Source organism: Myotis nattereri (assembly GCF_964212035.1).
Source record: "Myotis nattereri genome assembly, chromosome: 3".
NCBI lineage: Eukaryota > Metazoa > Chordata > Mammalia > Chiroptera > Vespertilionidae > Myotis > Myotis nattereri.
This window is the reverse complement of record NC_138077.1, coordinates 133666286-133689336: the sequence shown is the minus strand read 5'-3', so window position 1 is coordinate 133689336 and position 23051 is coordinate 133666286. Positions and strand designations below refer to the sequence as shown.

Below are 23051 nucleotides of genomic sequence, written 5' to 3'. Positions count from 1 at the left end.
TACAGGACTCCAGGTCCCCCGCCTTTCACTTTTGGGTCCCCCTCCCAGCACCAAGTGGACACAAAGCAGGCATTCAATGAATATGCATTCATTTATTTAGCAAATGTTTATTGTCTACTACATGTCAGGCAGGCAGTGAGATAAGGGCTGAGAAAATGGCGGGAAACCAGACATGTGCAGGGGGGACTTTGGCAAGGAACCAAGAAGAAAAAAAAAAAAACGGGTACTAGGAAGGGGGTGGAGTCTAGTGTGGCATCTGGTCAGAGTGACTCCTAGGTCTCTAAACAGAGACGCAGACACAAATGTGCGGCAGCCGCTTCCGGGACCCCTGCCCCGTAGTGGCCACTGAGTACAAGTGAATAGCCGGGGGGGGGGGGGGGGGGGGGGGCGGCCTCGGGAAGAAAGCGGAGCTTGTGGAGCTATAGATTGGATGGAGGGCGGCTGGGCCAGGAGTGCGCGAACAGAGGGGTGGCGCACCACTGGAGCAGGCTTTTTTAGAAGGAGAGAACTCTCCAGTTCTCCGCTCCTCTGGAGCCTGGATTCTAATCCCAGGCCAGTTGCTTACCTGTTGTGTGTGACCTTGTCCAAGTCACTAAACCTTCCCAAGACTGTTACATCATCGGTTAAATGGTGAGAGGTTTGGAGGGGAATGCCTGGAAAGCTTCCCTGCACGGTTCCCCGCACGCAGAGAAAGCTCCCGGAACAGAGGCTGTCATTACCCGCTGCTCACACCACCTTGGATGCCCTGGCCTCCTCCGGCAGGAACCAGCGGCGGTCTTTTCTGCGACCCGCGGAGCGTCGGTGCGGACGCGCCCAGTCTTGATAAATTTATTAGCTTGCTTGGGGCGGGGTTTGGAAAGAGGCGAGGAGGGGAAGGAGGTGGTGGAGGGCAAAGAAAGGAAGAAACCAAGGGGCCGGAGGCGAGTAAGGCGGGGCCAGGGAGGAGCTGGGCAGGGTTCCCGGGCCCGGCGCTGCGCGCACCCGAAGCCCGCGGCGGCGGCGGGGCGGGGGCCGCGCGCGGCGGCCAATGGCGCGCGGCGCAGCGGCGGGGGCGGTGCAGGAACACCCGGCCACTGACAGCCAAACTCCCCAACTCCGCCCTCGTCCCCGCGGGATCCCGGAGCCTAGCCGGCCAGGGCCCGGGCCGTCCGAGCCGCGCTGCGAGCGAACATGGCAGCAGAATGAGAAGGCTGGCGCCGGGTCGTGGCCTCTGCCTTTGCCAGCGCCGCGCTGCAGTTTAAGATCCGCGCCCCACGATCTGGGAGCCTCGTGCTTACCGGCCTCCTGGCGGCCGCTGAATTATTTCATTCTAGGCGGAGGGCGGGGGAGAAAAGGGACCCCGCAGCCCAGCCGTTCCGGGCGCTGGCAGCGTGTAGAGGCTTGTGCGTGCGCTACTCGCCGGCTGCGGAAAAGACGCGGGAGAGAGTCAGTCCCGGGCTGCAGCAGCGTGTGTGCGGGGATGAGCCGGCCATGGAGCGGCCTCCGTGGGGCGCACGGAGCCGGCTGGCGCTGCGGCGGAGGTGCCGCTTGAGCCGAGGTTCCACGGTGCTTCGAAGCCTCGGGCGCCCTGGGTGGGTCTCTGCCGCCGCCTCCGGGAAGGACGGGAGCCCCGCGTGGCGGACACTGCAGCAGTCACTGCACTGAAGCGCCCCGAGACTGCTCTGCCCTGCAGCTGGGTGTGCTCTCGGCACCCGGGCGCCTTGCCCAGGGCACGGCGGCTGGCGCGCCGTGGAGAGCCGGGTGCGGGACTGGCTAGAGGGGTGTGTGCCCGCGTGTTGGACTGGACAGCCAAGCTAAAGCAGAACCAGGTGGACCTGAGCAGCCATGCTTCCCGGGGTGGGCGTGTTCGGCACCAACCTCACCGCCCGAGTCATCATCCCTCTGCTGAAAGACGAGGGTTTCGCGGTGAAGGCGCTGTGGGGCCGCACACAGGAGGAAGCGGAGGAGCTGGCCAAAGAGATGAGCGTTCCCTTCTATACGAGTCGCATTGACGAGGTGCTGCTGCATCAGGACGTGGACTTAGTGTGCATCAACCTGCCGCCGCCCCTCACCAGGCAGATCGCTGTCAAAACCCTGGGTGAGTGGCCCCTCCCCCACCTCCTCTCCTGCCTCCTCTCCTCGCCTTTCCCGCTGCTTTTTCTCCTCTCTCCCTCTCTTCCTCTCAGAAGCTTACAAGGCATCTACGCTGACCCGAGGGCCTGAGACCCCACATTCCGTTCGCAGCGCCCTCCTTCCTCACCCCTGGCCCTCAAAGCCTCTTTGCTTCCCTCCGCCCTTCTGGCTCCACCTGGACGCGCTTCCCCACGTGTGCGGCGCGGAGGCTGGAGGAGGCGCCTGCTCCGCGGATGGGGATGAAGGCGCATCAGCTGTTGAGGACTGTGGATGGCTGCTCTGAGGGAGAGAAAACGAAGCCCCCAGCCGTGTGTGCAGTGCCGGAGTATGTGCGTGCGCGCCTGCGAGAGGCGAGTGCGCGCCCCAGAAGGCTGAATAAAGGGCCCCACACACCTTTCTGGTTTCCCTGGGGGCGGTAGACCTGACGATTAGCAGCTGTGGCTCCCTGCTAGGGGTAGTTTGCTACTTTCCGCTATGAGTTAGTTTAGTGTGAAATTAGACGTCTGACAATTATCGCATCTTCGCTGAAAGCAAGGATAGCGGGAGTGGTTGGATGTCAGGGTTTTGGGGTATCTCCTGGGACGTCTTATGAATCTGGGAGGTTCATAGGTTAGTACAGACTGGTTGGATAAAACCAGAGAGTTTTAACTTTCGAGTGCTGCACCCCAGAATAGTCTGCGCAGATTAGGAGTCATAGACCTTCAGCTTTTAGGGCATGAGCGCGGTAGTTCCAGAGGCACAGAGGCTTTGTGTGGGAAAAGGCCCCACGCAGCCGATTTCACGAGGAGGCAAGCAGTCATCCCTCCTGAATTCCCGTCAGGGCTGGTGTTGACAAGCGGGTTGGGCATGAGCTCACCGCCCCTCACCAGCCGGTCCCCCCGCCTAACCCAGGCAGTCTGAACAATCTCAGAGTATGGTACCAGCCTGCCTGCCATCCCCAGAGGAACAACTGTTTTGTCCATGAGCAGTTCTCACTCAGACCTAAGACAATCGCAGGGAGCTTGTCCTCACTCTCCCAGGAAAAGTGTCGGAATTTTATTAGCCAGGAAAGAGACAAAGCACAGGATGTCACATGAGAGAAAAATTACACAGGGAGATTTGGGAAGGCACCCAGAAACCAATGGTAATTTATGTAATCTTGGACAGAATGTTTTATTTTTAAAAACAGGTGTGGGTTTGGGGTAGGTGAAACATATATTTTAATTCTGTCTTCAGAGACCTATGACCAGAATGTAGAAATCTCCCTAAAACACCATTCTTATCAGGCCATTCTTCTATTAATTCACATGGGACATCTGCTATAATAGGCTGCCCAAGGCTGTCAGTTTTCAGGTTACTTTTATTAAGCTTCTGACCTTTGTTGCTTGGTTTCTTTGGCCTTGAATTGAATGTCACTGGATTTTGGCTAATATTTTGTTTCTGTTTCATATAATGTATGTGTTGGGTAGTTAACCTCTGTGCTTACAGTGGGTCTATGCATATCAAATAGATTATAGCCATCCTATAATATAAATCTGTTTGGGCAATTAGTATAAAACAGGTCCATATTGAGCCCCATGTCTCCTAGAGGGCATATGACTGGTCATATCAGAAAGATCATGTTTGACATCACTTTTCCCTCTAGGGCAGCACAGCCCTGCAGGTCAGACCTAGGGAGCAGCCCTAGAGCTTGTCTCTAGGACAGTGGCAATTTGGGGAACAAGGACGTTTCTGTTTTCTGACCGTCATGAGTGGGGGTACTTAGGTCATGAGTGGGGGGGGTACTGGTTTCAAGAGAAGCACAAATTATATATTTCTAGATATTTATTTTCAAAAGTCCCTATGATTTTTTTTTTTCTTGACAAGACTATTGTGAGGAACATCTTCAAAACCAAGCATAAGAGGCACAGGAAATACTAGTAGACTTGGTTTAATACTCATGCTACGGAACAGGGCTTTGATCATGTCTTCATGGCAAGTCATAGGCTTTTTTAAAACAAATTTCTGAGTTTGCAGGTAATTTGAAGTCATCTGTGATCATAGAATTGGGGAGGCATCGGATTTAGAGGGACGAGTTTAGTCTCTTTCCAGACTTCATCTTCATGGGAAATTCCCTGGAGGTCACTCTCCTTTGAGTTGTGCTTGCGAGTACCAGGCGGGGTAGTAGTCCGGGTTTGCTTTGATGTCACGGTGAGAGGTTTCTCACAGGCAACACAGGAAGTGAAAACCCCCGAACAGTTATACAGTGGTCTGGCTGTTGGGGGTTAATAGATGCTAGAGTTTGTCTGGACTGAAACAAGCCAATCTTGACTAGTCTTGGTGAATTGTCTGTTTGGCAAAAGCATGGGCAGCAATGGTGAGAGATCTGTTGTCTATATCCAGAATTGTCAAGGAGAGGGGTTGGTCTAGATATCCTAGATGAATAAAGCTTGGAATCAATTGAATAACAACATTATTTAATTTTAAAAAATTTCCTTGAAATCTCTATCTTAGTGAAGTAGGCATTTCTCTGTTGTAGAGACTTTTCTATAATGTATAATTTCTACCATGTCCAGGGCTTGTTAAGTAGCTACTATGGGCCAGGCAATGTGGTAGGTCCTGTATATAAAACATTTCTTTGCATGATTAAAGTAATCCTCTCAGATAGATATTAGCTCCATTTTACAAATGAAGCAACTAAAATACAGAGACTTAAGTCGAACTGCTCAATTACATGTACCTAGAGATTTGAACCCATCACTCTGCCTCCTCTGGAACTTATTTCTTCCTCTCCTATCCCCAAACTTGCTCCTTTCCCTCAGTTTCTTCTCTTAGTTAACGGTAGCCAAGTGAGATTTTTGGAGTTATCCTCTACTCCTGTTACCTCCCCTCGCCCCCACCATGGAATCAATTCCTAAATCTGGTTGATGCCAACTCCTTAATCCCTCTTGTCTCTGTTCCCTCTTCTGCATCATTGCTTCTTCCATAAAAGGAACTAGGCCCTTAACTAGTTTGTGAATTAGGTTCCAGTTGGCTCCTCCCTACCCGTGCCTCTGTCCACTTTCCACCCTGCTGCCAGAATTATCTTGAAGAACTGTGGACCCGGCCTGGCTGGGTAGCTCAATTGGCTAGAGCATTGTCTCCATACACCAAGGTTGCCAGTTCGATCCCCAGTTAGGGCACATACAAGAATCAACCAATGAGAGGCCCAGTACATGAATTTATGCACAGGTGGGGTCCCTCGGCCTGGCTGGCGATCAGGGCCAATCAGGCCGTCTCGCCCAGTCCCGATCAGGGCCATCAGGGCCAGCTGGCCAGGGGGAGGGACAGCGGGAGGTTGGCTGTGGGAGCGCACTGACCACCAGGGGGCAGCTCCTGCGTTGAGCATCTGCCCCCTAGTGGTCAGTGCGCATCATAGCTACCGGTCATAACGGCTGCTTAGACTTTTATATAGATAGATAAGTACATAAAAAAACTCAGAATGTGAGTTTGGCTGCATAATATTTTATTGTATGGCTAAATCAATGTTTATTTAACCATTTCTCTATTACTCAACATTATTTCTAATCTTCTGCTTATACAAACATCGTAATGAACGCACACCAATCCACTTGTAGGAAAGACATGTGAACTGCTGGTCAAAAAGCATGTGCTCATTGCATTTAACAAAGACAGTGCCAAATGAGGGGGCACCTGAGATGACACAGCTATCTCAGACTTCCTTGTGTGCCTCTCTCCTCAAGCCCCTTGACTGCCTGGTGCCTCACCTTTGTATCCAGAGCTGCCTGGTGTGCAGGGTCCATCACAGCTCCCCAGCCAGCCTTTGGGGTCAGTCAAAACATGTCTCGGTTTGTCCTCCTGCAGTGGGCTACTCCACCTAGACGATGCAGTGAGCCGCCCAACTGCCTCCTCATGTTCACTCTTGTTTCTTAATCAGGTTGTTCTCTTTAGAACACCAAATGGAGGACACTGCATCATTCCCTGTTCTGAACCTTTCAGTGGCTTCTGTAGCACTTGGAGCAACATTCAAGTTCTTTGTCAGACTTACTTGGTCTGAAATGGCCCTACCTAGTATTCTTTCCCTCCTCTTTGGCAACAGTACATTCTCCCAGGCTCACTACCCTCCAGGTACTTTGTCCTGTTTTTGTTCCTTAAACATGCCAACTCCTTTCCCAGCCCTGGGCCTTTACAAACCGGCTCATCCCCATGTCTGGGAGGTTCTCCCTCACTCCTTTGAAGCTTCTCCTTCACATATTCTCACTTTCAAGTTTCAGCTTAGATGTTCTATTGGGAGAGAGGCTCTTCTGGATCCTCCCCTTCCAAATCTTTCCGCCCCACCTGTCACTTATACCTCTGTCATCCTCTTTATCTTCCTGGTGACACTATCACAGTTTGTGAAGATCTCTTTCATTTGTTTGCTTCTTCTCTTACTTGCCATTTGTCTCCCCAACTAAAACGTAAGTACTGTGACGTAGAGCCTTTGTCTGCTTTGCTCACCAGGGAGACCTTATCTCCCCAGACAGTGCCGGGCACTGAGTCAGTCACCTCGTAGACACTCCATAAATATTTGCTGAGTGACAGGTGAATGCCTTTTCATTGAGTGAATGCTTGGGGAAGGTAAAAGGTTTTAAACAGGATGTGTCAGTCAGTACATAACATTTTTGTTCTGCATGCAATAGCCCAGTGCCTCTCAAACATTAACATGCAGTCACAGCACCTGGAGATCTTATCAAAAGGTTGAGCAGATTCCAGGTGGGACCTGAGATTCAGAATTTCTCTCCAGCTCGCAGGCGATGTGGAGGCTGCACCAGCCAGACAGAGATGTGCTGGCTCTCCGCCTCTCGAAAAAGAAGTTCTCTACTGTGAGTAATGAACCTGGCAGGGGAACCGTGCTAAAATGCCTCTTGTCTTTGTGTGTAATGTGATCACATCTGTTTTCATGGTCTCTGCCCTGATATTTGGAGACAGTAATGCAGAGGCTCTCGGGGAAGCCTCTCCGTGGGATGGAAGGCTCCTTTGGGAGGGAGAATAAGGCTTAGGGTTTCGCAGAGCTTTGATATGGCCGCACATTGATCTTGCCCCAACCTGTTTGGCACCATCAGCTGAGGACCTGGAGTAGTACACCCTTTCTTGCCCTACTTCACAGTGTCAGCAATTGCTCAAGGTTGAGGAGGGCCGCTGGAACAGGGGTGAGAGAGCAGGAGGAAACTGGGTTGAGTCAGGGCCCCTCTGGTCATGGTTGCCACAGGAGCAGAGATACGGCTGCAGTTAGATAATAAAACGGCGCATTTGAACTTGAGAGTAACCCTTCTGAAATCCCAGCAAACCCTGCATTTCTGGTTCTTCCTTGAAGTCTCTTCTTGAGCTCTTTCTATCTGAAGACTGTGTGGGCAAGGCGATTTCTGCCCCTGAGCACTGAGGGAAATGATTTTGGTCTGATGATTTGTTGCAGAGTTGAGGAAGCCCCAAGGCATTATGTAAATGAAAGAAAGACTCTATTTACTGTTAGGAAAAGGGAAGCTTCACCACCCTCATCACATCTAATTGAAATTAGGTGCAGCTGAATGATAATTTTTGTTGATGGTGCCTGGCTTTGAAAATGTACAGTTGTGCAGAAGTTTAAACTGAAGTGAGATGAAGCCAAATGAAGAAGTTGGACATTTTGATACCTGAAACTGGACGAACCAAAAAAAAAAAAAAGTGGAAGTAAATAGCGTGTTTTAACCATTTATATGCCATAAGTGTCTATAGACGCAAGTGGTGGACCTTTTTAAATTAAATTCAAAATATCGTGGTAGTTAACTGGTTAAGGGTTACATACAGGCAATTAGTTATATATTTTGATTCAGGATAATTGTGGCCTGGCAAAGAGCCTCATTGTATAAGGTGTTGTGAATCATAAGACTAACCAATGAAAGGAAAGGTTGGCAGGTGACAACTGTGTGACATTGGGAGAGGTAAACATCCTTCCTGAGCCTGTTTTCTCATCAGTATGATGGAGTTAAAGACCCTATCTTATAGGGTTGGTGTGACAATTAAAATGGGTGAGGGTATGTAGAGACCAGCCATGCCCCTTTAGTTATCTGCATAAGTTCAATAAACATTAGTTTTACTTCTCCCCAATGTGATCAATGCTTTAGCCTATTTCAAGTAGTGCTTTTGAACATATTTTTTTTCTAATTTTCAGAAGAGATGAGTCCCTCCTGATAGATTCAGAAAATACAGTTGAAAGTTTTCCTATTTTTTAAAATATATTTTATTGATTTTTTTACAGAGAGGAAGGGAGAGGGATAGAGAGTCAGAAACATCGATGAGAGAGAAACATCGATCAGCTGCCTCCTGCACACTCCCTACTGGGGATGTGCCCGCAACCAAGGTACATGCCCTTGACCGGAATCGAACCTGGGACTCTTGAGTCCGCAGGCTGACACTCTGTCCACTGAGCCAAACCGGTTAGGGCAAGTTTTGTTATTTTTAAAAGGGAATGCGCATAAGCTAAGTGTCAAAGGTTGTCTTAGCTCAGAATCCAGTATTTGCTTCACAGATATGTGGTCTAGAAGGTGCTGATGGGTTACCAGCAACTCACCATGCTCCTATGAAGATTTATTACTGTGAGAAGATGTGGGGCCATCTCCTGGAACTCAGGGGCAGGGATGTAACTGGGCCTCACTAGGTACATGGAAACCATGAACTCTGGGAATGTGACCGTTCTGTGTTCTGCGTGTCTTCATGTGTCGGCTTTATCATTATCCCTCTTTAGACCAGCCTCCCCTGCTTCAAGGGCCCATGTGGTGGAGAGAACACTGCCCACACATAGCTCCCAAAGACAAACACCCATTCAACCACCTGAAAGTGCCACCCTGCCCCTGTCCCCCAATCCCAGTTGTCCCTGTGTGCGCCTGATGCCTGTTTCTGGCTGAGTCTTTTTGGAGGTTATCTCAAAATATGGGGGGTTTATCACAAAATGCCAAGGAAACCATTAATGTAGGATAGAGGGATTAAGAGTGGTCATTCCCCGCTGGGCCACACTCCACAAACGTGCTGATTATTGGAACACAGACTTAGGTGAAGATTTTGCAAATGTAGATATTTCTTGATTACATAGGTTCTTTATCCACTTTATAAAATACACGTTTGGTATTTTGCTGCTTTTATAATGGCCACAGTAAAACAGTGGAATGATGCAATCATTTGTCATAGCTTTTATTAGTAAATTTAGGATGTATGTATTTTTAAAGTATGTGATGGGAAAGTAGAGAAACAGGGAGTTTTGTGGTTACCTATTGGCTTTATAAGCCTTTACCGAGCACCCACTGCATGGTGTGTGCCAGCAGGGGACCGAGATGAGGCATAGACCTTTGTGCTCAAGTCTCAGCACAAGGCCTGGAAGGAGCAGGAATTAGGAAAAGGCTCCCTGGAGAAAGAAGGATTTCAGCCTTCAGATTGCCTTTGCACTGGAAGTACGGCATCAGTTCTTTCCTAGGTCTCCAGCCTGCTGTTCTTCCCTGCAAATTTTGGACTTGTCAGTTTCCATAATTGCATGAACCAATTCCTTAAAAATCAACTTCTCTGTCTATCTCTCTTCATATATATATACACACACACATCCAATTGGTTCTGCTTCTCTGGAGATCTCTGACGGATACAAATTTTGGTTAGACCAAGGCCACCTGGCTAGACAAGCTGGGTGATGAGATAGCTGGCAGGTGTGTCACACAAGTGTAAGGCTGGAAAGACTTGTCGGTGGAGAAACTGTTCCAGTGAGTTCAGCTGGTGGGGGTGGGCATTCACCTTTAGGAAAGCATCTCTGAGCATTGTCCTCTATGCAGGAAGACCTTGAAGGCAGAAGTGCTTTCTGATTTAGACTCAAGCCAAAAGAATGCTGGGATAAAGGCTTCCACATCCTCACTGCTGAGAGCCGTAATGACCCTTCACCCTGAGCAGTTCTACACTTGTCAGCAGGGCTTTGGGGAGCTGGCCACTCAAGTTTGGGCAAGTCTGGAATGCCTTAGGGTTTAGACTTTCTTTAAGAATTGTTAATGGCCCGTAGAGCATTAAAAATAACTTTACATTAAAATTATATGGGTGATATGTTTTTTTTTAAGTTTCTAATTTCCAAATGTAATAGATCTTATGGTATTGAGATGATCTATTACCATAATATCCAGAAACGGAAGCTGCAGAATTTTGAAGCACCAAATTAAGTTTGTTTGCAACTTTAACAGTGCTTTTAAAAAATAGCTTTATTGGGATATACTTTATATATATAAAGTTTACCAAGTGATTTAGTGGCTTTTTAGTAAATCTATATAGTTGTGCAGCTAACTATACAAAAAGTTTTAGAACACTTCCAATGTCCCAAAAAGTTTCCTCATGCCTGTTGGCAGCCAATTCCCATTCTTACCTCTAGCCCCAGGCAACTATGGATCTGTTTTCTGTCTCTGCCTTTCTTAGAAATTTTATATAAGTGAAATCATAAGTCTTTTGTGTCTGGCATCTTTCACTTAGCCTGTTTTTGATGTTCATCCATGTTGTTTCATGTATCATAAGCTTATTCCTTTTTTATCGCTGAGTAATATTCCAAGATTCCATTGTATGGATATACCATATTTTATTTATCCATTCACCATTTGATGGATGTTTGTATTGTTTTCAGTTTTTTGCTATTATGAATAATGCTGCTGTGAACATTTGCATACAAGTCTTTTTGTAGACCCGTGTTTTAATTTTTCTTGTATAGTTATCTAGGACTAACATTGCTGGGTTGTAAGGTCTGTATAGATTTAATTGTATAAGAAACTGCCAAACTGTTTTCCAAAGCAGCTGCCCATTTTATAGTCAAACCACCTATGCATGAGAATTCTAATTTATCTACATTATTACCGACACTTGGTATTGTCAGTCTTTTTTATTATAGCCAGTCTACTTAGTGTGTAGTGGTATCTCCTTCTGATTTTGATTTGCATTTCCCTAACAATTAATGATGTTGAGCATCATTAGCCAGGTGCTTATTAGCCAGTCGTGTACGTTTGGTGAAATGTCTATTCAAATCTCTTGACCGTTTTTAAATTGGGTGGTTTGTCTTCTCATTGAGTTGTATGCATTGGTTTTGTGATTTTGTTAAGTTGTTAAGTCAGGGGTAGAATTTTTTGGTTTTAAAATGCTTCCCTTTATTTTTGATTTTGGAACCAGATACAGTTGAAATAATCCCCCAAGCCAAATGAAATTAGCTTTGCCAGATATTCATTGAAATGGTTCATTATCTAGAAGAGCAAGACAGCCATGTGAGCGGATGCTCATGATGGGCCCCAGCATTGCCTGGGGTCCTGACAATGCACGGAAGATTCTTTGAGGGAAATTTCCAATTTGAAGATTACCGGGCATGCTCCAGGGTCTTTCAGTCACTTGTTTTGCACAGTGTCTGGACAGTGTTTCTCTTTTCCCCCCACTTATTTTTATTTAATAAAGCCTTTGAATGCTGTAGCACTGTCTTAGCTATGGTGGGAAATACCCCACAGAGTAAGATATGATTTTTGTCCTTCAGAGAAGATAAGCCTGCAACAACACAACAACAATGCAATGAAATATATGATTAACTACAGAATGAATCGTTATACTGCAATCCAGGAAGTGTTTGCTTAAGACAGTTGGGTAACCCAAAAATATCAGTATTGGATTAAGGGTCAACCACCTGGGTAACTTCCAGTGCCAACCAACAAAGGGTACTAAAACAAAGGGACAAAATAGAGAAAGGGTTTGAACAGAATTCCCCTTATAGGCGTGATCTGTGTGTGAACGGGGGCCTTGCAGCAGAGCGAGGGCTTCGTCTAATGGGTGGTGAGTTGTTGCTAAGCTGCCTTCCAGAAGGGCTGGATCTAGTCGCTGCTGAGCTTTTGTTTTGCAAGTGGGGAACTTGAGTTTGAGGTTAGAGATAAAATGTGCGGGACCTGTGAGGAGAGGCAGCATGGGTCCCTGAGGAGGTGGCCCTGCAGAGAATAGTGCTGCCTGGACTAGACGCAGAGGAGTTCCCAAGAGCTAGCATGGCCCAGGAAGCATTTTGGAGGAGGTGGGACTTAAACTAGATGAAGAGGAGTTAGAATTTAAACATTGAGAAAGAGCACATAGAAGGCTCTGTGATGTAAAATCGCCTTCAAGGAACCATCTGGTTCTGTAGCAACACAGGAGAACTGTTTCCTATGGTCAACAACTTTGGACAAAGTTAGAGTGGTTTAAGAATGTACAAAAGTAAACTTTTTTCTTTTACTGAGAATTTTAAAAGATTATTTTCCCAGCAATTCCCTGCCCCATGCCCCCATCAGCCATAGTTCCACTTGCTTCTTTCTCTCCCCTCAGATCCCAGGGTGACTGTGACAGATGACACAGCTCTGGGGCAGGCAAAGGAGAAAGCTTGCAAAATTGCTGGAAAGAACCCCACTGACAGGGGCACAAGTGGCCACCTTAAAGGGTGTGAAAAGAGCTGCAAAAATTGAGTCAACAAGTAACATTGTAAAGACAAAAGCTCCCTGTGCGACAGGTCCGGGTCCGGGGCAGGCGATGGTGGGGAGGAGGGTCAGCTGAGGAGAGGGTGTGCTGGCCTCGCTCAGTTCCTGGTTTTGTGTTTGTGCCGGATGGTGGTGGAAACTCATGTCCCTTTGTTACATAGTTGAGTCCCTAATGGTCCAAGGGTCAGTGCTGGATGAAAGGCTCTCCTGGGACAGGGACACTCAGCGCAGGACATGTGGACCTGCCGTTCAACAGCAGGAGGTGGCAGCTCGTGGAGATTGTGAGGCTGCTGCCGAGTACTCTGCTGTCCTGGGAGGTGGTTTCAGGGAAACGTCACGGTGGTGGAGTAAATAGTTCTTGACTTGGCATCATATAGTCCGTCGGCATGATGAGTGAGTGAGTGCACTGGGTAGGCTGCTAAATATTTTTATTTTTAATATATACATTTTTATTGATTTCAGAGAGGAAGGGAGAGGGAGAGAGAAGATAGAAACATCAATGATGAGAGAGAATCATTGATTGGCTGCCTCCTGCATGCCCCCCCACTGGGGATGGAGCCTGCAACCCGGGCATGTGCCCTTGACTGAAATTGAACCTAGGACCCTTCTGTCTATAGGCCGACGGCTCTATCCACTGAGCCAAACCGGCTAGGCCTGGGTAGGCTTCTAAAAGCTCCCAGACAAGACACACTGTGTATCTTTTTTTTTTTTTAATTAAATCTTTATTGTTCAGATTATTACATTTGTTCCTCTTTTTTCCCCCCATAACTCCCCTCCTCCCAGTTCCCGCCCCACCCTCCGCCCTCACTCCCCACCCACTGTCCTCATCCATAGGTGCACGATTTTTGTCCAGTCTCTTCCCGCATCTCCCACACCCCTTCCCCCCCCAAGAATAGTCAGTCCATTCACTTTCTATGTCCCTGATTCTATTATGATCACCAGATTATTTATTCACTTGATTCTTAGATTCACTTGTTGATAGATGCATGTTTGTTGTTCATAATTTGTATCTTTACCTTTTTCTTCTTCTTCCTCTTCTTAAAGGATACCTTTCAGCATTTCATATAATACTGGTTTGGTGGTGATGAACTCCTTTAGCTTTTCCTTATCTGTGAAGCTCTTTATCTGACCTTCAGTTCTGAATGATAGCTTTGCTGGATAAAGTAATCTTGGTTGTAGGTTCTTAGTATTCATCACTTTGAATATTTCTTGCCATTCCCTTCTGGCCTGCAAAGTTTCTGTTGAGAAATCAGCTGACAGTCGTATGGGTATTCCCTTGTAGGAAACTGAGTTTCTTTCTCTTGCTGCTTTTAAGATTCTCTCTTTGTATTTTGCTCTTGGCATTTTAATTATGATGTGTCTTGGTGTGGTCCTCTTTGGATTCCTTTTGTTTGGGGTTCTCTGCGCTTCCTGGACCTGTAAGTCTGTTTCTTTCACCAGGTGGGGGAAGTTTTCTGTCATTATTTCTTCAAATAGGTTTTCAATATCTTGCTCTCTCTCATCTTCTGACACCCCTATAATTCTGATGTTGGTACGCTTGAAGCTGTCCCAGAGGCTCCTTATACTATCTTCGTATTTTCGGATTCTTTTTTCATTTTGCTTTTCCAGTTGGGTGTTTTTTGCTTCTTCGCATTTTGAATCTTTGACTTGATTCTTGCTCTCCTCTGGTCTGCTGTTGGGTGTCTGTATAATATTCTTTATTTCAGTCAGTGTATGCTTAATTTCTAGTTGGTTCTTTATCACAACATCAAGGGTCTCATTAGATTTCTTGAGGATCTCACTACATTTATCGGCGGCTTCTAGACAGTTCTTGAGAGACCTTAAAAGTGTGGTTTTGAGCTCTATCTTCCATTTCTGACATTTGTGTCCTGTTGCTTTGTCTCTGCATTTTTTTTATCTTTTCTTGGTACACCCCCTAGTGGTCTTTGTGCGCAGTCTTGTTGTAGTTAAGCCTTGATTGTTGTCGGCAATACCGGGAGGTGATTTGACCTCCAGGCTAACTGGCTATGAGAGTCAGCTGTGTCTGCAGTGGGAGAGCTTCTGTGCTGGATCTCTAGGGCGGTGCTAATCTAGCGTTTGCCTGAGGCTATCCAGCAAATGGCTCTGCACAGGGCTTGGGCGGGGCGGGTCCCAGGGGATCTACAGGGCGGGCGGAGCAAGCAGTTATGGCTGCTCTCAGTTCTGTCCCTAGGGGCTCTGCCTCACAGAGTCCCAGCAACTGCTGCAAACCTCGGAGAGAAAGCTGCCTTCGAGTTTCGACCGAAGCCAGACAGTCCCGCTTCTCCCGTTTGAGTCTGGGTCCCTAGAGACTCGCCCGGATCTGGAGCTCAGAATCTGAGACTCCCTCCCGATTGAAAAGACAACCGCGCCCTCAGCCGCCAGCCCGCTCCGCGCGCGCACTCCGCACCTGAGTATTTCACTTCAGCACTGTGCCTCCTCTGAGTCTGGGTATGATATTCTCTTTCCTCCTAGTTGTAGAATTTACACTCAGCCAGCCTTCCTGTGGTTCTGGATGATGTCCATTCCGTCTTTTAGTTGTTTTTTGAAGTGGTTGTTTGAGGCAGCAATCTCCGGCGTTAACCTATGCCACCATCTTGGTTTCTCCCCCACACTGTGTATCTTTATTGCTCTATTCCAAAGGAAAAGTTCCTTGTTGAATTTGGTGTCACTCTGTAGAAAATAAAATGAGGCACTTTTTTCATCAGTGGAAAAGTTGACCAGTTTTAAGAGGCTGCCTAGGTTTGGATTCTGGCTTCAATCCTGCCATGTTCTATATGTCTGTGGGTTCTCTACTTTTCTGAGCCTCGTTTCTTTATTTTTAAAACAGAGATAATGAAAGTACCTAGCTCCAAAGGTTGCTGACTTAAACAGGGATTTGTTTAGAGTGAGAGCTCAATAAACATGAGAATCCTGCTTAATCAGAACTTATTATGGTGAGTGGCTACTATCCATCCATTCATTCTTCCCTTGAGCAAATATTTATTGAGCACCAGCTATATACCAGGTACTCTCTAGATCTGTGCTTTACAATACAGTAGCCATTAAAGGTACATAAATTAAAACAATAAAATAAAGAACCCAGTTTCTCAGTAGCCCTAGTCACATTGCAAGTGCTCAAAGGTCCCGTGTGGCGGGCTGGTGGCTGCCATGCTGGACAGAGCAGCACAGGGCATTCCCATCATCGCGGGACGTTCTATCTCATGGCACTAATCTCGAGGCTGGAGACTCAGCAGGGAGCATAGTGGTTACTTATGCTCAATCTGAACATGGGTTTTTGAGAATTTCAGGCTTTCGGATATGTTTTGTTTTCTCTCAGTTATAGGATGATAGGGCATCTACACGCTAGAATATTGGTGTGTCCTAAGAGTTTAGTACAGGTTTAACAAGGGATGGTCATTACTTTATGATTAATAAGAAGGAGATGTGTATGGGAAGTTTCCTAAAATCCTCATTACACGTTGGGAATTAATGACACTCCTGCCCACCTTGGGACCATCACAGGTACTGTAGGTAGCAGATGGCACGGATGAGGCTGAGTCACCAGAGCAGCTTTTGCTCCTAAGAGATTTTTCCTCAGCCCTCTCAGCAAAGCTGAAAGGCTTTCCTTCCTTTTGCCAAAAGCACAGAAGCAAAGGAGTGCAGTGGTGGGAGGGGACTAGAGGCAGGCCTTTGAGTCCCTTGAGAACCTGAGCGGACACTCACAAGCCGGTTCCTGAGGGACGACCGACTTCACAGGACGGCTGCTTTCTACCCCGCTGCCAACACTGTGTGACTCTGGGGAAGGAGGGCTCCCACTGACTTCCTCGTCTCTCTGCTCCCCCTTCTCTTTATCCAAGGGGAAAGGCTCAGCGAATAGGCAATTACTGTTTTCCCAATTATTATTGCTCCCCCTCCTCCCTTCAAGTCCCATTCACATTGTGAGAGCAGTATCCATTTGTGTGAACACTCACGACTGGAGTTCCAGCTAGTGGGAGCTTGGAGGGAGAAGTGAATGTGCGTGTGTGAGGGTGTGACACATAGCCGAGTGTGTCTCCACAGAAGGTCTCTTGACTGAAGTCAAGGTCAAAGTAAGGGTCTTGTGCTACTTGTTATTTCAATTTGCCATTGGTCTCTGGGCCTTAGCGCCATCTTCTTAGAAACCTCAGTGCCATGAGAGCCAAGTGGAGGAAAAAACGAATGTCAGACTGGAACGCGAAAGAGGAAAGATGAGGGAGAGGTCTACGTAAGCCCAGCTTGTGCACCCATGGAAGCCACAGGAGCAGAAATAAGGGCAGCCAGAGGCCAGGGACACGGGTACCAATTGTTGGACTGCATGCCTGCTGTATAGAACTTCTCGATGGATCTAGAACATACATGTCATCTGATTGCTGCGACCACCTTTTGAGAGACCCACCTGCTCTTACACAAACAGTCCCCTTTGGTCCTTTGCCCTGGACCAGTGACATTATGGACTGTTCTGTCCTCAGTTGTGGCTGCATGCAACATGTGTACAATAAATCATCTCTTCTGTCTTTGCTGAAGAAAAAATTTGTCATTGGCAGCTCCTCTCACCTCCTACGTGATTATGAATAATGAAAAGTGGGCGGTGGAAAATGAGATTCTTTCCCTGGCCCTGCCTCTTCCCCTTTTCCAGGAGAGCTAGGGCACCAGAGGGGAACCCAGAGCAGGTATGGACACTGAGGGGAAAGCGCCTCACGGTTCTGTTTGCCTGAACGTCTGCTCCTTCTAGCACCACCCACGTGGGACATTTGTTTATGTCACACAATAATGCTCTCCGGGAGTCCTGGGGGACAGGTTTAGGCCCATGGGGATGTAGCCTGTCTGACTTGATATGCACAGCCTTTCACATCTAGGGCACAGAGGCGGCCTGGCTTTCCCCGGGAGGCCCAGGGATACCACAATGCTGCATTTGTCTGGATCTGAGACTGAGGCGTAGCTACTTGTGCTTACCCAAGTGCTGTGGGCTGTGGTCCACGGCTGCGCGCACCGGGAGTTCACAGGGGATATGCAGCGAGCAGCTGGCATTTGCTTTTCTCCTTTGCAGCCCCCACGGCCAGGATGATACTGATAGCTGTGCTCATCCCTTCCAGGGCTGGGGAGGCCAGTGGGATTGCATGGGCCCATCCTCCAAAGGGGGCCCCTGCTTGGGTATTTGTCAGTTGTCAACTAGTTCATTTATATTCATCACCCATTTACTGAGTGCTTACAATGTGTATGGCAGTATTCTAGATCAGCAGTCGCCAACCAGTGGTCCGTGAGGTCCGAAAGGTTGGAGACCGCTGTTTAGATCATGGGAGGTGAGAAGAGGTCAAAGATGTATAATCTGATATCTTCTCTGGAAGACCTTGTAATCTATCCAGAAGCCACCCATCCCTTTGGAAATGAGAAGGACTAACATTTTACAACTACTTACTGCGTACCAGGTGCAGAGTCAGGCATGCTCAGTGTCATCTCATTCCCACCTCCCAACCGGCCTTCAAGGTGGGCATTTAGTATGTCCATCTTACAACTGAGAAGTTTAGCTGGAGAGAGGTTAAATATCATTGATTCAAAGACATTTTTTCACACTTTATAATCTAAAATCGATTTGTCTTACAGTCAAAGTCATGTCATAATTTAATTGGCAGAGACTTTTCTTTCTTGATAGTCAGTAAAATAATTGTAGGTCTTTGTAGTGGTATATTTGTTTCTGAAAAGTTGTGTATTTTGTCAGGTTCACCCAGCTGAAAAGAAGTGGAATCAGAATTCGACATAGGTTTGTCTGACTGTAAAGCTGTGTGTTTGTCCCCACAACATGCTGCAGAGTCCGTGGTCCTGGTTTCCTCTTCGTTATCACTGTGCAAAGGCCGTATGCTTTTCACAGACGACGTATGAAAAGGGGGAAATGACTGAACTGGAGCCACGCCATCTAATTCCATAACCTAGGAGGCAGTGGCATGAGGAACTGCACGTGTCAAACAGGATGTTGAAAGATTGGGAAAAATGTTACTTAATTATCTTCCCTTCTCTACTGATTAGAACTCTTTGTTTTAAAATCCTCACCCAAGGATATGATTTTGTTGATTTTTTTTTTCGAGAGAGGAAGGGGTTGGGGGAGAGAGAGAGGAACATTGATGTGAGAGAGAAACATCGGTCAGTTGCCTCCAGTATGCACCCCAACTGGGAATTGAACCTGCAATCTAGGTATGTGCTCTTACTAGGAATCGAACCCACAACCCTTTGGTGTATGGGACGACACTCCAACCAACTGAACCACGTGGCCAGGGCTAACTCATTTTTTAAAGGCCAAGAATCAATGGCAAACTGTGGGGAGGTTCAGATAGAAAGGAGAGTACCGCTGCATTCCTTCCTTTCTTCCGGTGTGCTCTGCAGTGTTTGTACCTGCAGGGATCTGCTAAGGATGTGACAGAGGCCTCTTTACTGTCCCAGAGCATCATGATAGGAGACACAGACCAGCTCCCTCCCCCACAGGACTGGATTCTGGGAGGTCCTCAAGTGCAGGCCTTTGTGTGTGTATCATTGTCACAATATGCTGTGGTCAGCACTCCCAGGTATGAGGCAGGGTCTGTTGAATTCCACAGCTGGCCTGGATTCAGAAAGCGGTGTCAGGACGAGAGACTGCTGCCAGGGTTTGCGTACCCTACGCTTCATCTACACAGTCCCACCCCCCGGCAGGCTTTGAAAAGTCATTTTCCTGAGCTGAAAAGCAGCTGATGTGAACCACAGAGTAGAAAGTGAATGATCGGGCATATCATGGAAGCGGGTGAGAATTGTGGAGGGAGAATACTCCTGGCAATCAGAACAGCAAGACAGGCCTGGAGGGACCTTTCGCTAATGCCCGAGGGGAACCGGTCTCAGGAGTTGAGTGGCTTGTAGGTGTTCACACAGCCGATCCGTGAGAGCCGAGTCAGGACCGGACTCTGGACTTTAGAGAGTGTTCCTTTTCCCTTCTCAGATATTTAGTCACTCAGCACGTGCGTTTCTCCAACATTGAGGGAAACAGAGAGGCTGACTTCTGGGAAGCTGGAAATTACCTCAAATAATAACTGTGAAAATACCTGTGTACACAAGAGTGTTCAGTGAAATCTTATTTATATTTCTGAAGCACTAGAAACAAACACGAATGGTCCACAGTAGGGAAATGGTTAGGAAAATATGGTAAATACAGTTGATTAAATATTAAATAGCCATTAGAATAATATATAGGAAGACTAGCCAATAGAGGGATTTTTTTAATGATATAATTATAGGTAAAGAAAAAGAAAAAAGAAATATTTGTATATCATGGTAGCCTTGTTTAAAACACACATGCCCAGAAAATTAAAATCTGATAGGTAATAAGCCCAAATACTAATGATGGTTATTATGGGGTTGTGGGATTTGATTTTTTTCTTCTCCACAGTTTCAATTTTTTGAAACTATGATCTGAATGGAAAAAATGTATTTTTCAAAAGAAAGAGACGTTAACGTGGGATAAATTGGCTGGGGTGACTCTCCAGTTCTTGCATTCTGTGATGCTTTGAATCTGGGACAGCTGTCCCAGGCACCTGCAGACGGTATGGTGGAGCAGAAGTTAGTCTAGCAGTGGCCGAGGGGCATGGGGGTCCTCCAGGAAGTGGAAGTGGGTGTTTAAAGGTCCAGGACTTGGCTATTGTTCAGGGGATAATTGGATGTGACTCTGAATTTGGGAACAAGCCGTAGGCTCTTGGTTGTAGGGTAATTTGTTTGTATTCTAACCTTGCGTAGCCAGACCCACATGCCGCTGGAAAGGGCTGGGGCGGGGGGGGGGGGGGGGGGGGGGGCGGGGGAGGGGGCGGTCCCAGCCTGGCCCCTGCCTCCTGGGTGGGAAGAAAAGCTCTTGTTGGCTCCAGCCTTCCAAAGAAACGGGAATGGTGCATTGCAACATGTCCAGCGTTCATGTCCCCTTTTCTTTGCAGGGACTTTTCTTTTTAGCCAAACCTGTGCTGGTGTGGATGGTGAGTGGCTTCAGAACCCTTGTTCTGAGAAAATGCATCACGTCTGCCGGAACTGCTGCCTGGGATGGCGATGTGGGGCAGCCATGGGGTGTTGGTCTGGGAGCCTGGACAGGCTGTTCTTGTCCTGACACCACCAGCAATTAGCTGTGTGGCCTTGGGCAAGTGACCTCACCTCTCTAGACTTTCATTTCCTTACCCATAAAATGCAGGCGCCAGGGTGGGTTTATGAGTCTCTGCCAGTTCCCACCTTATCCATGATTCTAGTCCAATAACTTACTTTACTTTTTTTTTTTTTTTTTTTAAGCAACAGACATTTATTTTCTCACAGTTCTGCAGGCTGGAAGTCTAAGATCAAGATGCTGGCAATTTTGGAATTTTCTGAGGCCTGTCTCCTTGACTTGCGGATGGCCATCTTTTCCCCATGTCCTCACATGGTCCTTTCTCTCTGTGTGTACACCAAGCATGTCAAACTCGCAGCTGGTGGGCCGCATGCCTCGTGGGCCGCATGCCTTGGCCCGCTGACCATGAGTTTGACATGCTTGGTGTACACCCTTGGTCTCTTTCCAGTAATTCACTTTAAAGACTTGGCACTGGCTGGGAAAAATGATTTGGTTTGGTAAATATTTTTAAGTGCTGTATTATTACCATTGCTGTCAACTGGTTGATCAGCCTTTTTTTGTGTATGTGTGTGCGTGTGTGTGTGTGTGTGTGTGTGTGTGTAAATCTGTTATACAAACACACACAGGTCTCCTTTATAGCAGGAAGAAGTCTTACCTTTATCTTCAAGGGAGGCGATGCTTGCATTCTGGGGACAAAGTGGCATAGATGGTGTGGCTTAGTGTGATAGCTGCTCAGTCGGCAGTTTGTGTGTACATCTGTGTGTATGTGTGTATGTGGGTGTGCACTGTGCCCATGATGGTGTGGATTTTTCCTCTTTAATGTCACTGCTGAGAACACATCTGTATGGGTAGTTGCTACTACCCGCTGTCAAGCTAGGAGTTCAGTGGTGTTTGGTACAACTTCTGGGCACAGTGGGTGTTGGGGTTAGCTTTTCGGCAGGTGCCCCATTAAGCAGATGGTGCTCCACTGCACTACGGAAAGATGTCGTTTTGCCCAAGAAGAACTACTGCACTGTCAGCAGCAGATCAAAGGGGGTTCATTCCAAGCCACTCCAGACCAGAAATTGTAGTGGGGACAGTCTACAGGAGACCAGAGGGAGGGAGACCACAGAGAATCACCCTGTCACACTGGAGTCATTGGCTGGGTGCAGCCACTTGTCATGCCAGTGTCCGTCCACGTCAGGCCCCCTCTGTGTGTCATCACCATAAAAGATTGAGATGTGACATGAATGCGTTGTGGGTGGGAAGCTTGTTGTTACTGATCATCCCCCTGGCAGAGGAGTAAGTAAACCCCACAGGTTGGCATAAAGACAAACCCTAGGGAGTGTCTTGAAAGGAAAGTAACTGTTTACTTCTCCCATCTTTTCTCCCTGTTACCTCCTAACTCAGGTGGAAAGCCCACGCCATCTGGGAACACTAAGAAGGCACAATAATATCACCCTGTAGCTTCCACAGAGTTACGTGAGCAAAGACTCAGGGGCCAGCAGAAAATGAAGCCGATTGAGGCAGGATCTGTGTCCGTGGGGATGTTTTGAGTTGCCCTAGAAGGGGTGGGGGGTGGGGTGGAGGGTGGCTCATGTCTTTCCCAGCACTAATTTACACTCGGTTTCCGGGTTTGAGGCTCATCGTCAATAGGGAGGTTCCTGAGATCCAGTCTAAACTCAGAGGATCTTTGTGTTCATAGAGAGCCCTGTGGGTTCTTTGCTGAGGAGACGTTTGGTGTGCTGACAGTGTCCTGCATCAGATGGGTGTTGGATGACCCGGTTTCGTTTTACATCTGCTAATAGTGCATATGGATCTCTTTCTCTCTCCTTCTCATTTTTAGAGAGAAAGGAGCCTTGATGGGGTCCTCTTCTTGATGCTAACTTACGTTGTGGCCTGACATAGTTTCCTAACATTGCCGGACCCAATTCCTCTTAAAAACACGAGGGGTTCATTTACAGTGGTTCAGCTCAGCTGCACATCGGGCACCCAGGAAGATTTCAAACATACTGACATGCAGGCTGCACTTCAGAGCAATTACGTAAGATTCTCTGAGGGTAGGAATTAGGCAATGGTATTTTTAAATGTTTCTCAAGGTTAAGGAGTTTTGTTTATAAGAGTGCTTCTCGCTTTAGCTGGTTTGGTTTAGTGGATAGAGTGTTGGCCTTCGGACCAAGGGTCCCGGGTTTGATTTGGTCAAGGGCATGTACCTGCGTGTGCAGGAGGCAACCAATCGGTGTGTTTCTCTCACATCAATATTTCTCTCTGTCTTTTCCTCTTTCTTCCACTCTCTCTAAAATCAATGGGAAAATATTCTTGGGTGAGCATTTTAAAAATAAAAAGGTAATTTATTTAAAAAATAAAACAAAAGAGTGCTTTTCAAACTTTAACATAATCTGACC

The 23051-nt window shown here is 47.3% G+C and overlaps 1 protein-coding gene across 1 annotated transcript in view; it reads left to right on the top strand.

Annotated features, from left to right (window-relative positions):
- The first annotated feature begins 82 nt into the window (after positions 1-82).
- GFOD1 (Gfo/Idh/MocA-like oxidoreductase domain containing 1) overlaps positions 83-23051 on the top strand; it is a 110730-nt gene continuing 87761 nt past the window's right edge. The window contains exon 1 of the mRNA XM_081085621.1: positions 83-2077. Within this exon, the coding sequence (XP_080941747.1) occupies positions 1825-2077 (253 nt within the window). The 5' untranslated portion in view covers positions 83-1824. The remainder of the gene's footprint in view (positions 2078-23051) is intronic.